At 39.4% G+C, this 17047-nt stretch overlaps 1 protein-coding gene across 1 annotated transcript in view; it reads left to right on the top strand.

The window, feature by feature from the left end:
- Positions 1–1199: 1199 nt before the first annotated feature.
- LOC142214433 (uncharacterized) overlaps positions 1200–17047 on the top strand; it is a 32871-nt gene continuing 17023 nt past the window's right edge. Inside the window, exons 1-28 of the mRNA XM_075283380.1 lie at positions 1200–1269; positions 3683–3706; positions 4414–4476; positions 5036–5092; positions 5234–5287; positions 5758–6019; positions 6690–6807; positions 7637–7724; positions 7803–7915; positions 9096–9312; positions 10149–10274; positions 10385–10502; positions 10744–10882; positions 11222–11329; positions 11949–12018; positions 12147–12284; positions 12416–12580; positions 12660–12754; positions 13136–13262; positions 13421–13676; positions 13892–13947; positions 14205–14305; positions 15326–15480; positions 15563–15701; positions 15786–15896; positions 16016–16195; positions 16341–16580; positions 16770–16926. Coding sequence (XP_075139481.1) covers positions 1200–1269; positions 3683–3706; positions 4414–4476; positions 5036–5092; positions 5234–5287; positions 5758–6019; positions 6690–6807; positions 7637–7724; positions 7803–7915; positions 9096–9312; positions 10149–10274; positions 10385–10502; positions 10744–10882; positions 11222–11329; positions 11949–12018; positions 12147–12284; positions 12416–12580; positions 12660–12754; positions 13136–13262; positions 13421–13676; positions 13892–13947; positions 14205–14305; positions 15326–15480; positions 15563–15701; positions 15786–15896; positions 16016–16195; positions 16341–16580; positions 16770–16926 — 3547 coding nt within the window. The remainder of the gene's footprint in view (positions 1270–3682; positions 3707–4413; positions 4477–5035; positions 5093–5233; positions 5288–5757; positions 6020–6689; positions 6808–7636; positions 7725–7802; positions 7916–9095; positions 9313–10148; positions 10275–10384; positions 10503–10743; positions 10883–11221; positions 11330–11948; positions 12019–12146; positions 12285–12415; positions 12581–12659; positions 12755–13135; positions 13263–13420; positions 13677–13891; positions 13948–14204; positions 14306–15325; positions 15481–15562; positions 15702–15785; positions 15897–16015; positions 16196–16340; positions 16581–16769; positions 16927–17047) is intronic.

Here is a 17047-nt window from a genome sequence, read left to right as displayed (position 1 = left end):
ATCAGATGCTTATCCCCTAACACATGTTGCTCTGCCATCCAGTTTTACAGATATGGCAGGGGTCAGTTGCACCTGGTTTGGGACATCGAACTTTGAGTCAAGGCTTCTTTTTACCACTCTACAAATCATGTGATACTTGGAACCACTATTACGGGGAAGGGGGGGTGGCTACAGTGCTGCAGTCTTTGGCAACTTCATCCGTCACCAGGTTACCCTTGACTTCTGGGGTCGTCTCCTTCGTGTAGGCTTGAACCTTTGATAGCCACCTTCTTCCATCGCTCTAGGAAATAGGTTAAAACGTCTACACGTTAGATTGGTTTTCCCGAGGACCCAAGAAAGTCTCTACTACACCAAGTGATCCCATAACCATGGGCAATCCCAAAAACGTACCTGTAATCCACAGACACATTTACAGTCTTACCTTACGTAGTTACATAGTAGATGAGGTTGGATAAAGACATCAGTCCATCAAGTCCAACCTATAACCCTACAATCCCTACAGTGTTGATCCAGGGGAAGGCAAAAAAAAACCAGTTTATCCCCGTGACTGCCTTCGGAGTAATACGTCAATCTCCATGGCTGCCACAAATCCTTGTCTATGCAAAAAACTCAAAATCAATGTTAAGAAAAAAATCTTTTCCATGTACCAACTCTTGCGTTCCACTCGTCATAGTTCGAAACAATCATGTCATGTGTCTTGTGACATTGTTCCTTTCCCCGGGCCAAGTAAATGTTGTCTCCCCTTTTTGGATCCACAGATTTAATACATGAAATAAGCAATAAACATTGAGACATCTTCAAAGACAATGCCAATCCTTTCTATACCTGTCCTGCTAGAACAATAATTACAACAATAACTATTTCATCGGAATTCTCCCCAGCAGCAAAATGCAGAAATTTACAAATGACAATTGGAAAGCGACTGAAATATCGTCTTGTAAGGTTCATTAATTGTGTTTAATATGTCTTTCATACGTTAATCAAACCTCCTCCCATAATACAAACATCCTTGGACACAGCAGGACATCCCATACATTGCCACTGCCAATATCCTCCACACTGACTCCGCCCCGTTTTATACAAAAAATATCACCACCATATCTGGGCTTACTCTATAAAAGGGTCAGATGAGACTCCCTTCATCTGTTCCTCCTCATAAAATCCCCAGTTCGGTGTCCAGTAACCGAACTGCACGCAACATGGGGACTAGGAGGCTATTGATATCTATAGGAAGCCTCCTGATATTTCTTACATGTATCCAAGCACAAGGTAAGTGTCCAGTGGTAAAATGTCATCTCAATCTATTTTGTCAATGTTATATACTGTCTGTATTAGATTGTTATGTGGTTAAAATATAATTGTATTCCCTACGTTTATAGATTATATATGTATTTAGTAGAGATGAGCGAGTGGTATTCGATCGAATACCTCGCTCCCATAGGAATGCGTGTAAGCGGCCGAACACCAAAGCGCAGTGAATATTTGGTGTTCGGCCGCTTACACGCATTCCTATGGGAGCGAGGTATTCAATCGAATACTACTCGCTCATCTCTAGTATTTAGGTCTGCATTTCCATGTATGGGGCAGTATCAAGGGGTTTTTTTGCCCCATATAGGGGATAAATTTCAGATAGCTAGGGTTCTGCCACAGCTATTAGGAGAATGGGGACCCAAACGTCCCCATGGGTGGAATTAATTCACTTCTATGGGGCTCCGGACGCCCCATAGGAGTCAATGGTGCACTGGTCACGCAAGTGCACTTGTACGTCATTCACATGGAGAATGGATGGGGACTTTTGGTATAGGGAATAACTGCCTGTAATGGCAAAACCCATGTCCATTCTGACAACATGAAATAGACTCAATATCAACTTATAGTTTAGTCCAAATCGTAGAAATCGGAGCCACTTTCCAAACTGTTCGCTCTTGTTGATCACTATCAATGTTATACTCATTAGGTCATATACTGTATCTGTAGATTTTCTGAATAGTTAATACTACATTTGCAAAATTGACAGTGCCGATTCACTTATTACTCAGGTAGTACAACCCAGATGATCTACCATTTAATATATGCAACACCTCTAGACAAGCCCTTATCGAAAGGTCACACAGCAAAATTTTTATGTAGATTAGAGCCTATGTCAAGTTAAAGTTTGCTACATCTGTACTTAGTAAGGGTTATAGCAGGGGTAGGGAACGTACGGCTCTCCAGCTGTTGCAAAACTACAACTCCCAGCATGCATACTGGCTCCGCTGTTCTTGGAACTCCCATGGAAGTGAATGGAGCAGGATGGGAGTTGTAGTTTCACAGCAGCTGGAGAGCCGAAGGTTCCCTACCCCTGGGTTATATTGTAAAAGGCCGAATTTTATCAATTCAGGTATTGTCAACTGTTGCGATCAGATGTTAAAAATAAAAAGTTAATATTTCCATGCTGAATTTTAAAGTACAGCCAGTACCTAAGCACTGGCTACTTGTGTAACAGATTTGCTTACTTGCATCCATTGTCATGTCGTAAATAGGGCAGGAAATGCGTTAGCAATTATTACAATTCTGCATCTTTTTAGTCGACACTTGGTTTTATCGGATCAAACACACTACAGGGCTACATGGTAACTTTGGCTATCACTTCAATTGCATGGCCAAAGATCATTGGGTTGTCCTATCGACCCCTAATGAATGGGGTCTTAAAGCCCCCATATACAAAAAAGAAAAGGTAGTCAAACCTGATGAACTGTATAGGCATGTGTATGGGGGAATAGCTGGTGGTCATATATATATATATATATATATATATATATATATATATATATATATACATATATATATATATATACATATATATATATATATATATATATATATATATGTATCCATCTATATACTGTATATGTATCGATGACAAGTCACAATATCATAAGTAGAAATCTGGCCAGATATAGCCCAAGCATGCGATATACAAGATATGATACAGCCTGATCCATGGGATGAAATGAGCCATTACACAGATACAGGATTTACGCACTGATGACATTATGATAACACAGATTAGCCGTGTTTAACAAGTCAAGCCTCCAGCAGATTATACAGAAAGGCAAAGTTTATTTAGTCCTTAGGCAAACATTGGCTTCAAAGTTCAAGAGCAATCAGTAAATTGTCTAAGATGTTCCACTGCGCTAAGTATATATGCTTGGGATTATACTGAGCTAACAGGGAAATCATCTCATAATAACATATAGGATTCAGCCTCCAAACAGATTAACTAGCGTATAGCGACAGCCATGGAAGGAGTCATCTGTATATCTAATAGCTTTATATCAGTCCTATATGAACACCCCCGGAGGACTTGCAGGATAATATATTCAATGCAGATGTTGTTCCTAGCGAGATTTGAACCCAGGACTCCAGCACTGCAAGACTGCAGTGCTAACCACTGAGCCACCGTGTTGCCCCATAATGCGTATAGGTTTCCAATGGGGGGGTCCACATGGGGAACCCGAATGCAAATGTGAGCCAAGCCTTAGATGAATTGGTTGTAAAAGCCTTTAACTATTCAACCACTATGTTTTTCTTTTTAACGCTCAGTCTTTACAAAAACTCAAATATTACATAAAGTTTCATCGTATATCTCATTTTTTAAATTTTTTTATTTAATTTTAATACTTTTTTTATCTCGTTTAAGCTACTGGTCAGAAAAAGATTTCAGGTGAGTCGCTTTAATTTGATGAATTTTAAAACTTTCTCTATACTTTAATATTTGTCTTCGGACAGCTCCTTTCCACGTTGTTGGCAGTGCGGATACACGCTATGTGTGTGCGGTTTCATTGCTTTAGAATCGGAGTTGTGTAGTGAGATCAGCTCTGCTTATCTTACTCAGGCATAAGCTAACAATGAAGGATTGTGTCCATAGCCTTGTCATATTGACTTATTTGTGGCTATGTTTGCCGTACACATTCATTGCCAAGCCACAAATAACAACCACTTGCCTTCTATGGTTATATCTGTTACCATTGCTACATTTCCCATCAGTAGGGTTGAGCCGATCTTGAGATTTCAGGATCGATTTTAAAATCCGATTTCCGATCATTTTCCAGCCGATCGCGATCGTGAAATTTGTTCGATCGCCGACCGGGATCCGATCTTTCCAAATCCCGATCGCTCAACCCTAAATGCAATAAATCATAGGTAGGGTTGAGCCGATCTTGAGATTGCTATGGTTTGATTCTTTGTCACATTGTAATATCAAATACTGTCTGCTCATGTACGTTCTGATTTGTAAATTGCTACCAAATATGTTGGCGCCAATTAAAGTTATTCTTATAATTATTGCTCCCTCTAGGGACCGGGAAGATAATAGCTCCAGTAATGTTGTCAATCTGTGCCTTGACGTATTTCTGTTCTTGTATTTTGTAGAAGAAGATTGGGATTCTGTTGATCAAGAATATACAAACATCGATTTAGACAATGTGAATCCAGGTGTGTACCTACCGCATGTAAAAACTGAACAATGGTAACAATTGCATTGTTGTGATGACTAGGTAAAATATACTTAGTGTAATATAGATATAGCCAGTGAGAACTAAATGGCAAACCTACTAATGTAATTCTCCAGAACCTCTGCTATTTTTCTGCCTGCACTGAGCAGCCCCTATATAGACTTACAATTTTTCACTGACATGGCCCGCATTCTCCACCATGGTCACATGCCTGGTTTGTAATGGGTTTTTGTGTTTCCTGTGATGTGCCGTCGTCCATATTTTCTACTCCAGACTTACAGACAGAGCTATTCTTTCCAGCATCCAGTCTCTACGTCCCTGCAATGATTGACATGCAGACTGAATAAGTAACTCATAGCGGGGAGGTCGATCTTTAGTGCAGTGAGACCAACAGTTACATCCTCATTGCACCAAAGCGCTCACTAGTATATGAGGACAAAAACTAATTTCTCAGCAATGGAGGCAACAATTGGAAAGAAATACTCACACTGGTTATTGGTATGTATTATTAACAATGTGTATTCATATTGACTTTATAGATGATGTACAACAGACTGACGCAGATGACGATGACGTACAGCAGACGCAGCAATCAGGTGAGACATCATGTATATGTAATAAATAGTCATTCGGTTACCTTAATGACTGCTTTGCCTTTATGTGGGTGATACATATTAATTGCCCTGACTCTAGCATTCTCCAAATTTATTACTGATCAACATGCTATAATTTTACAGATGGAGGTTATAAAAAGGCGAACATTATCACACATCCTCCTCCGGTTTACAAAAGTAAGTAAAAACTTATAGCAAGAAGATGTAGAATTGCATCTATCTAATCTAATCTAATCTATCTATCTATCTATCTATCTATCTATCTATCTATCTATCTATCCATCCATCCATCCATCCATCCATCTATCCATCCATCCATCCATCCATCCATCCATCCATCCATCCACAGTATCTATCTATCTATCTATCTATCTATCTATCTATCTATCTATCTATCTATCTATCTATCTATCTATCTATCTATCTATCCATCCACAGTATCTATCTATCTATCTATCTATCTATCTATCTATCTATCTATCTATCTATCTATCTATCTATCTATCTATCTATCTATCTATCTATCCATCCATCCATCCATCCACAGTATCTATCTATCTATCTATCTATCTATCTATCTATCTATCTATCTATCTATCTATCTATCTATCTAGGATATAGTAATCATAACTACTTTCCACTTACAGGTGTGAATCCCTATCATAACCAAAGAATTTGTAGTACCTTTAGTAACCATCACTACAAAACCTTTGATGGAGAAATCTTCCATTTTCGTGGCCATTGTAGTTACAAGTTTGTAAGTCACTGCCACCAAAATTATGAGGAATTTTTTGTGGGAATCACACGTCAGACCAGGAAAAATGTTCCCGTCATCGCCAGCATAAACATGAAACTAGAAGGTCTTACTATTGTGTTGGCTGAGAAGTCTGTCACTGTGAACAATGAAGAGTAAGTGTCTATTGTATTATTTCTTTAGAATAGCCGGGTGTCTTACAGGCGGGTGGTGTCCCAATACTTTTCTAAGGATGTGTGTTGTTCTCTTTGCACTTCATATACATTGTGATGGCTAAGAAATTCTCGAAGATTTTTTTTAATTTTTTTTTTTTTATGCTACTTCTAGCTGTGACCACTGCAGATACAATCCTGACGTTGTTCCTCCACATTCTCTTCACTAATATTATTTATATTATTATTTATATGTAAAGAAATATCATGGAATTTGAAAGTAAACTAAAAATTCTTGTGCGGTACTTGTCTAAATTTTTCTTATGATTTTATTGCATGGAGACATTAAGATACATATTTGGTATAGTTTAGATATAGCAGTACTGAGCAGCAGCCAAAGTGAAATCTGAACTTCTATGGATTATATATTATTAGTTTTTGGGATCTACGTTAGGCTAGGTTCACACCGATCGTGAAATTTGCTCGACCACCGATCACGATCCGATCTTTCCCGATCTCAACCCTAATAGTGACACTCAATTGTTACATGATTTATCTTATGTCTTATTAGTGATGTATGTAGAATATATATCACATGGCACCCTATGTACTGTATTCATTTATATGTGAAACATTTGGACATTTTATACTAATGCTTCCAATTTCCCAACAGTGTGGATCAACTGCCATACAGTCATGGTGGAGTCGAAATCTCAAAGACCGGTACCTATATGAGAGTTAGTTCCAAAATTGGCATGGTAATGCTGTGGAATGAAGAGGATTCTATAACGGTAATTTAAAAAAAATGGCTTCACTTCTACCATATTTAGTACTTTTAATACTTTATCAGACCCGGTCTGTGTGGTTTAATCTCGGTGAGAGACAGAGATTCAGAGACAACCATGAAAGTAGTTAAGGGAATGAAAAAGTTTCTGGAAAGATTCACAAAATTGAGATTATTAAGTGATAACAGTAAAGCGTCCACTACATTTAAGAGAAACCTATCGCTAGATTTAGGGTCATTACATCACTAGCAAGTCATTAGGATTTTGCCTTCAAAATCTTCCTATTTCCAAACCAACCACACTGGGTACTAGTAAAGAACTTGTAACTAACTAGAGATAAGGTCAGGACTCATAACTAGTCGCATCTGGCGCATGCGAATGACACAGCTAGATTTAGGGTCACTACATCACTAGCAAGTCATTAGGATTTTGCCTTCAAAATCGTCCTATTTCCAAACCAACCACACTGGGTACTAGTAAAGAACTTGTAAATAACTAGAGATAAGGTCAGGACTCATCACTAGTCACATCTAGCGCATGTGCATTACACAGCTAGATTTAGGGTCAATACATCACTAGCAAGTCATTGGGATTTTGCCTTCAAAATCTTCCTATTTCTAAGCCAACCACACTGGGTACTAGTAAAGAACTTGTAACTAACTAGCGATAAGGTCAGGACTCATCACTTCTCGCATCTGGCGCATGCGCATGAAACAGATCAAGCTATGTTGGTATTCACGAAATACTGATTACTTCCTATAATACTGACTAATTACAATAATACTGACTACATTGATGCATTAATATTCATAAAATGTCCACTTTACATTTATAGGTAGAACTGAGTCAAAAATATGCCAACCAAACTTGTGGTCTTTGTGGTGACTACAATGGGAATCCACACAATGAGTTTATGGTCAACAGTAAGTACAATGCAGATCGTGAATACGTATGATATTTACTGTATAGGAAATGGAAAACTAATTTCACCTTTTCTTTAGACGCCCCTATAACTAATCACCAGTATGGAAAGCTTCATAAATACCGTAACCCAGAAGAAGAAATGTGTGATGATAGTAAGGAGGAAGAAGAAGACAAAACATGTCCTACCAATGTAAGCATTCATACATGTTAGAGATACGTGGATCGAAGATAACGTTCAATAAAAACATGGAATTGTGAAGCATTGAAAGTTATCTTTCCAAGGCTATAATATATATGGACTATTCTTTATAATTCATTACAGTCCAACTCACAGAACCCCTATCAATAGATGAAGGAAAGGACCTTGGTCAACGTTCTCTGTTTAGCCAGAAATAGTTTTATACAATTCTTTTGACTATCTCTAGTAATACAGCTCAGTCCCATTCATTTGAATGGAACTAACCTTATGTGAGCTGCAGTACCAAGCACAACCACAACCATATATACAATGTGGTGTGGTGCTGGGGGCATAAGTACCATAGTAGGGCCCAAGAGTAACTCCAGCAGATAACGGGCCCTATTTACTTACCGATCCTGGCTCCTGCTCACAGCCGCCGGTGCTTCACCTTCTGTGGAGACGGCTGTAAGCAGGAACCAGGATCGGTAAGTGAGGCCACGGGCCCGCGATCCCCTCAAACACTGCTATCATTATACTGATAATGATCGGAGGCCCAGTAAAGGTGAGGGAACATAAAAAAAAAAACCTGGTACTCACCTCTTGTGGCTCCGATAGGCTTCGGGCCTTTTTGGTGATGTCACTGACATCACGTGGGCCGGGCTTGCTTTCTTATGCGTTGCCTCAGCTCAAGTGACGTCAGATCCCACTGGTGTACTGCCTGCCTATCCTAAAATATACCACCCCAGAAAATCACTTGAGTTATTAAGTTCCCTTTCAAGTACTGTGGCGATAGAAGGCTTCATCAGCCCATGAATGTATCGTACATTCTGGACTTGACACAGTGTTCGACATAGAGAATGGGGAGTAAGTAACTCCCCTGAGAACACCGGACTGGTCATGTTAAAATCTTACTACCTGATCCGAAGTTTTATGTTTGTGTAATGACAGTCACCTCTATTACGAAAGTGTCTGACCTCTGTATAAGCAATGCCGCCCCTGCTACCTCTTGTGTCACCCCCTCTACCTCATAGATTGTAAGCTCTTGCGAGCAGGGCCCTCAGTCCCATTGTGTGAAGTGACTTTCTTTGTAATGTATCTTTCTGTCTGTATTTGAAACCTACAAATTGTACGGCGCTGCGGAATATGTTGGCGCTATATAAATAAACTGTATTATTATTATTATCTTTTACAGAAAGCTCTATGTCGTTCTGTTTTGACCGGTGCAGGTCTCAAAGACTGCAATAACATTGTGAAAGTTGACAAATACGTTGAGCTATGTGAGCATGATATTTGCAGATGCAAAGGGAATTCAACAGGGTTTTGTCTTTGCAACATCTTTACTGAGTATTCCAGACAGTGCACACATGCTGGTGGAAAACCAAAGAACTGGAGAACATCTCAAATCTGCCGTAAGTCACAATCCACCAATCCACTGAAGAGACTGTTATTTTTTTCTGGTTAACGAAATATTATCACTCATAGAAATTTGTAGTAGTTGTGTTTAGTTACTTAAGAATATAACAAGGGCGGCTCTCTGTGTATCTCTGGCATGTCCTTGTCCAGATCTTATTGTACTATACACTATATTGTTATGATTGCACAGACAGGACACATCAATAAGCTCACATGTATGGATGAACCAATAAGAAAGAGTGACTATCTCCAAAATTGGTGACAATCTTCAGTTGGACCTTACGTTATATCAGAGACTGGGTTCTTTGGAGGAGTCTTTGGTGGTGGCCCAGACACCAGTCTTGGTGGTGGGCCAGCCTCCTCTTTGGAGGAGTCTTTGGTGGTGGCCCAGACACCAGTCTTGGTGGTGGGCCAGCCTCCTCTTTGGAGGAGTCTTTGGTGGTGGCCCAGACACCCCTCTTGGTGGTGGCCCAAACTCCTCTTTGGAGGAGTCTTTGGTGGTGACCCAGACACCACTCTTGGTGGTGGCCCAGACTCCTCTTTGGAGGAGTCTTTGGAGATGGCCCAGACACCCCTGTGCTCTATATTACTAAATTTGTCTGGTTCAGAGTTTAGACTGTGTTCAAACAAATAATTTCAAGCAGTTGTTGCCAGCCCATGGTTCTCTACCCTTCCACCATGAGTATCACATGCTGGAGACCACCAATGGAAAATAGTGTAAGATCACTGATGTAAAAGATCAAGACCAAATTATGTGTTATATCAAGAGTACATGGGCATATGATAAAATATAATATTCTACTTAGTAACATGTCAATTGTTAAATTTTTAGCTCTGAAATGTGCATTCAACCTACAATTCAAAGAGTGCGGCACTGCCTGTCCCGACACTTGTACCAACCCCGAGCGCTCATCAGTTTGCGATGATCATTGCACAGATGGCTGCTTCTGTCCCGCAGGTAAATTATTATTATTTTCTACATGATATAAACCTCAAATATATTGCAGATGGAGGATCGGCCTCTACAAAAAAAGTTCTATCATCTAAAGCCTTCTTTTGATTTTTAAGGAACGGTGTTTGATGACATCAGAAAAACGGGTTGTATTCCAAAAGAGCAATGTCCCTGCACGCATAATGATAATGTGTACCCATCAGGAACAGGATATTCTGAGACATGTCAAGACTGGTAACTACTGTTTCATTATCTATAGCCTAAGTGTAGTCTCTCAACCATTGGTATGTAAAGATCAGAGGGACGTGTTATGTCCCTAGGGGGCACTCACACTCCCGTACTTTTAATAGGCAACACAATGTATAATGTTACAATGATAGCAAATTGTCACCATGGTGGCGTATACTATTGGAAAGGGAACAATATTTCAGTTTTACAAACTTATCTTACCTCTGAACATCACTTTCCTCAACAGCACATGTCAAGGAGGAAAATGGAACTGTGTTAAAAAGTCATGCTTTGGTGTTTGTGCTGTTGAAGGAGGTTCTCACATCACCACCTTTGATCTTACCCGCTACAACTTCCATGGAGACTGTACCTACACTCTAGCAAAGGTAAATAAGGGATATACATCGTAGACATAATAAATGGATTAGTACACTGGCAGTACGGGTGGATAATTCACTTATCAATGGCTAAAACCAACAGGGTGTATGGGGATGGGATCCAAAAGTGGCCAAATGGTAGATATGGTGGACTCTAGTCTAGCCTAGCAATACGAAAAGGCCACAAATTTGAGTTTTCTTATGGGACCTTCCAATGCTATTATATACTTTATACAATCAACTAAAAATATACCATCAGGAGATTCCTTTAAGATGTGTAACTATGTCATCTGAGTTCATAACGTGATGTGATAACTAACGTTTAGCACTTTTGTCCCAAATTTACAGACACATGATTCCAGCCTTAGTATTTTGGCTGAAATTAGCAAATGTGGGCATACAGACACAGAAACGTGCCTCAAGAGCATTTCCATAAGCTTGAATGGAGGAAGGGAAGTAAGTACAGTAGTTAAAGAAATAAGAAATATTTTCCAGTTCTTGTAAATAGGGTTGAACGATCGGGATTGGATAAGATCGGATTCCGATCGGCGATCGAATAAATTTCTTCAATCGCGATCGTAATTCCGATCCCGATCTATTCCGCCAGGATCGAGGTCTGAGGTTATCTCAAGATCGGCTCAACCCTACTCATATATGTATCATTAATAGGGTTGAACGATCGGGATCGGAAAAATCAGATCCCGATCGGCGATCGAGCACATTTCATGATCGGGATCGACTGGAAAATTATTGGAAATCGGATTTTAAAATCGATCCTGAAATCTCAAGATCGGCTCAACCCCACTTGTAAATTAACACAGAATATTAGAATAATCTAAGAATTCATCGCTATTATCATAGGCTCCAATATTGGCAAAATCATGGCATCTAAACCTCTGTTTTAGAACTGCCCAAACTAAATGTGGATGCCCACTTTTGGGTAGAGTTTAATAAGTACCACCCAATTTTGGGATAGAATTTATGGGGAGATTCCAATTTGCCTAGATTGTTTTCAAAAATTTGAGAGAGTCCTGGTCTTGTCTTTTTTGTAACGCAATTCTTTAATTTCCTTCAGTTTATCTTAGTGAAGAAATGTGGCAGTGTATATATTAACTCAGTCTACACCCAACTGCCAGTCTCAACAGGTATGTATCGAGGGTGAACCTGCTAAAGGATATATTACTATAATAACATGGGTTTAAGTTTGACAACCATTGTTTCTTTGGTCTGCAATTCGTCTTGTTCCTTATTACAAATTTCTCTTTGTTCACAGCCTCGGTTACCATCTTCAAGCCTACATCCTTCTTCACAATTATACAAACTGTCAAGGGCATGCTGATTAAAATTCAACTGGTTCCCATCATGCAAGTTTATGTAGAAGCCGATCCACAACATAAGGACAAACTGTCCGGTAAGATCACATAGTTTTGTTTGACAATAACCAAGAATAACGTAGGTGACAATGTGCATATCGGTGATGCCGAAAGAACAGCAGAATAAAGAATGGATGACTGGACTCAAAGCAAAATAATATCTTTTCAGGTCTTTGTGGCAACTTCAATGACATTCAGGCCGATGATTTCAAATCTCCTGCTGGAGTTCTGGAAGGAACCGGATCATCATTTGGCAACTTGTGGAAGATTCAGCTTGACTGTCCAAATGTCAAAAACATATTTGAAGATCCCTGCGCCCTCATTGGTCAGAATGGTGAGTATTTTTGTGGCTACTGTGCAAATAATAATATTAATGACTAAGCTAATATTAATGAGTTTCACTTTGTTTCCAGAACAATACGCATCCCACCATTGCGACTTACTGCTCGATAGTGATGGACCCTTTGCCAGTTGCCACAAGACTGTTGACGCAGAGCCCTACCATAAGGTAAAGCTAATAATACTACGGCTCAATATATAAAAAGTCTGACAAGTAGTTCCTAGTAAGTGTAATGTTTTTGATGTTCGTTCAGATTCCTCAAATTTGTTTCAAGAACCAATTTCTCAATTTGTGATATGTTGGCAAAACTCTTGATAGGTTTCAATTTCAATTTCACAACCGGTGGCCACCAATAGTCACATATACGAGAGGCATCCTGTGACAGAGTATCACAAAAATCATGTTGTCTTGAAAGTTGATCATCTCACGCTATACATTTTGGGCTAAATTTGATACAACCCTCCATACTACAAAAAATTAAGCCAAGTCAAATCCGCTCATGGTAAATCATCCCCTAAATTTTTTCCTATTTTTTATATATATCCACAGAACTGCATGTTTGATGCCTGTAGTTGTGAGAAGAAAGAAGACTGCATGTGCGCTGCTCTCTCATCCTATGCCTATGCCTGCGTTTCCAAAGGAGTTGATTTAAGCGGGTGGAGGACAAATATTTGCCGTAGGTTTTTCTAAGCCACAAATTTTATTTTTTATATTTTTTTAAAAAAAATTTCGGTCATCTATATTACAAAAAAGTTATGTCATAGCGGGAATTTCATAAAATAAAATGGTTGTACATCTGTTCTAATATATTATATTGGTGTGTTTTAACCTTAGACTCATACGCAAAGAACTGTCCGAATGATCAAGTCTATAGATACAAAACCAGTTCTTGTCAACCTTCTTGCCGTGGTCTTAGTGAAGTTGATGTCACCTGTAAAATCGAAACTGGCACATTGGATGGTTGCACATGTCCTGATGAAATGTATCGAGGTGACAATGACAAATGTTTCCTGGCTGCTGCCTGCTCTTGTTACTATAAAGGAACTGCCATTGCACCTAATGATGTCATTCACGAAAATGGAGCAATTTGGTAAGATGTTACTTTATAAAAACGTTAGAATATGCCAAGAGACAAGTGCGGTGTCTCTTTACTGCGGCATTCGTACAATAACGCAAACCAATACCACCGTTGACGTAATGTGATGATGAAAACAGTCAGTTACATATATATTGTATTTTTCCGGAAATTCTGAAGCAATGTCACTGTGAATAAGATTTACTAATCCCTGTTCTCAATTGTTGTAGCACCTGCACAAATGGAAAATTGGAATGTCTTGGTGTAGCTCCCGTGGTGATAAAAGGTATTGTATTCTTTGCTTCTTCGAGTTCTATATGAATTGTGTCCACCAGTATTCCTTTGGATTGTAAAACATCCATTGCATTGTCGTGTGCAAGCAACATCATGAAAGTCTCTACCAATGGCACGACCACTATTTCTTCCACTCTTTGACCTGTTGTATCATTGTACCTGTTACTTTGGTGCAAGACTTAGTAATTCTTATGTCAACACTTAATTATTTTACTTGTACTTATCATTACACTACTTTCTGACCCACAGAATGTGATGCTCCAATGGTCTATTTCAATTGTGACAATGCCACCGAAGGGGCTAAAGGCTTTGAGTGCCAGAAAAGCTGTTCCTCCTTTGACACAGAATGCGTAAGTTACCATAAATTCATTGTGTTTTATGGGGTCAATGGGGACATAAAGATTGCTGGATTATCCTTAGGATGGTCCATCAGTATTAGATTCGTAAACTCCATACCCTCATGGTTTGTGTTTCCAACCATTGTTCCATGGTTTTTCCAACCATTGTTCCAGTTCCATTGTTGCCCATTACATTTGTCAGGTATTGGAGCTCAGTCCCGTAAAGGTAATTGAGGATTAGTTGTAATACTAGATACTATGTAACATCTCTGCCTGTTCGGGCCTCTGCGCCACCCTCTGCTCGCATGCTGCGGCGCCGGAGGCGTGTGCAGTTTGACAATCTGCTTAAGGTTTTTAGTTGCACTGTGTGAACACGGCTCTAGTCCTTAATTGGATTTGCACCACACCCGTCTTCTGCCAAGGTTGCCTCTGTTCATTAAGTGGTTAATCTGTCTTGCCTGTGATTGACAGCTTTCTTCCTGTCAGGTTCTGGGCGGGTTCTTCCTTCCCTATTTAGTCTTGGCTCACAGTCACACTGGTGCCGGTTATTGCCTCTAGCTTTCTGGTTTTTCTTGCTGTTATTGCTTGTACTCTAATCCTTGACCTCTGGCTTTCCTACTGACTATTCTCTTGACTCCGATTTGGCACTGCATCGCTCTCTTGTTACCGAACCCTGGCTACCTGACCTCCCTTTGTTGTTGTACATCTTGTCTGCGTTTTGTGTTTCATGTATTCAGGGAGGGACTGTCTTCGTGGTTGTCGCCTATTACTTAGGATAGGGTCTGGCAATAGGAAGGGCAAGCGGGGGGCTTCAGTTTAGGGCTCACTGTCCCTTGTGCCCCTCCCTCCAGGGTTCACCAGCAGCTTCTGGGGAATTATCATCTGGCTATTCCCTAACATACTACCTATGGACAAGAATCCAAATACTCAACTCAATATTCACTCAAATTTTTAATCCTTTTTATTTAATATTGACTGTACCAGTTAGATTTTTTTTTCACAATTTGATTTTTTTGTTACCTTGCCTTACAGTATAGCTCTAGTTGTGTATCTGGCTGTGTATGTCCTGAAGGATTGGTGCTTGATGATGAAAGAAACATCTGTATTCCTGAACATCAGTGTCCTTGTAGACTCAACGACGACTACTATGCAGCAGGAGAAACTGTTCAGGTCAAATGCAATACTTGGTAAGATGCTGCAGAACTTGAGGGTTTTGTTTTCTGGAGTTTTATGTTTTTCGATTCATCTGATTGTGACCTTATTCTACAGTACCTGTAAGCATAAGAAGTGGGAATGTACCACAAACACATGCCTGGGGACTTGTAGCGTATACGGAGATGGACATTACATTACCTTTGACCAAAAAAGATATCATTTCAATGGAAATTGCTGGTACACCTTGGTGGAGGTAGATGTTTTTTTATATTTTCTTTCAAGTAATACAGTATACGTATTCTGCCATCTGCCAATCTATTTCTTTGTGCGTTCCTAGGATTATACATCAGATGATCCTAGTAAAGGTACCTTCCGAATCTTAACAGAAAATGTTCCTTGTGGCTCATCAGGGACCACCTGTTCCAAAAAAATCAGAATGTTTCTTGGCGTAAGTATAAATTATCCGAAAATATCCATCCCATGACTGTCCTACTTTGTAATAACCATCCATATTAACAGATTTCTCTTTTATTACTAAAAGTTCTTCCCTTTTTGCTTCATTTCTAGAACTATGAGATGACACTTGGGGATCAGAAGTTTGATGTGGTTAAGAAGGACTCTGGAAACTATGTACCATTCAAAGTTCGACACCAGGGCATCTATATGGTGGTTGAGGCGCAAAATGGTTTAGCTATGATCTGGGATAAGAAAACCTCTCTCTTTGTTAAGCTAGATCCAAAATATGAGGTAAAAATGTAAACTATAGTCAATTACTATACATCCAAAACTAAACATTTAAATGCTTAAATTTCAATTTCTTACTTTTTTTCTCATTTCGCGTAGTAAATTCAAACCAAAATTTATACTGTTTTATTGAATTTTTTTTTTTCAGGGAAAAGTCAGTGGTCTCTGTGGTAATTTTGATGGAAACGCTGCTAATGACTTGGTAACCAGAAGTCGATCCATGGTTGGAGATATTGTTGAGTTTGGCAACAGCTGGAAGGTTTTCTCGAGATGTCCCAATGCTGTGGAGATTAAAGATACCTGCGCCTCTAACCCATATAGAAAAGCCTGGTCCCAAAAACAATGTAGTATCATCACCAGTGGGGTGTTTGTGTCCTGCCATGGTGTGGTGAGAACTATTTTATTTTATTTTTTTTATAACTTTTGCTGTTTTTGTTCTCATTTCGTACAATTTTTTTATATTTATAGTTAAACCTAGATAAGCATGATCTTACCAAATCCATTTCCAACCTGATCCATAAAAAATAGTGGTACCTTCTCACTCCATTCATAATATCTGGTTATTTTCTAAACTCAGGTGGACCCTGTTAAGTTCTACGAAGCTTGCGTGAATGATGCTTGTGCTTGCGACACTGGCGGAGACTGTGACTGCTTCTGTACAGCCGTAGCTGCTTATGCCCAGGCTTGTAGTGAGGCTGGGCAATGTATCCGTTGGAGAACCCCAAATATTTGCCGTAAGTAACTTTTTCTTACAAGAATCCCAATCCTATTTTTCTTTATATTGCTTGGATTTATTTGAGAGAAGTAGGTGGAATTTGGATATCCCAAGGGCAAAACCAGGAGTTGCACTCCTCA

Source organism: Leptodactylus fuscus, chromosome 7 (assembly GCF_031893055.1).
Source record: "Leptodactylus fuscus isolate aLepFus1 chromosome 7, aLepFus1.hap2, whole genome shotgun sequence".
Taxonomy (NCBI): domain Eukaryota; kingdom Metazoa; phylum Chordata; class Amphibia; order Anura; family Leptodactylidae; genus Leptodactylus; species Leptodactylus fuscus.
Note: the sequence above shows the minus strand (reverse complement) of the source record. Positions and strands in the feature narration are given on the sequence as shown.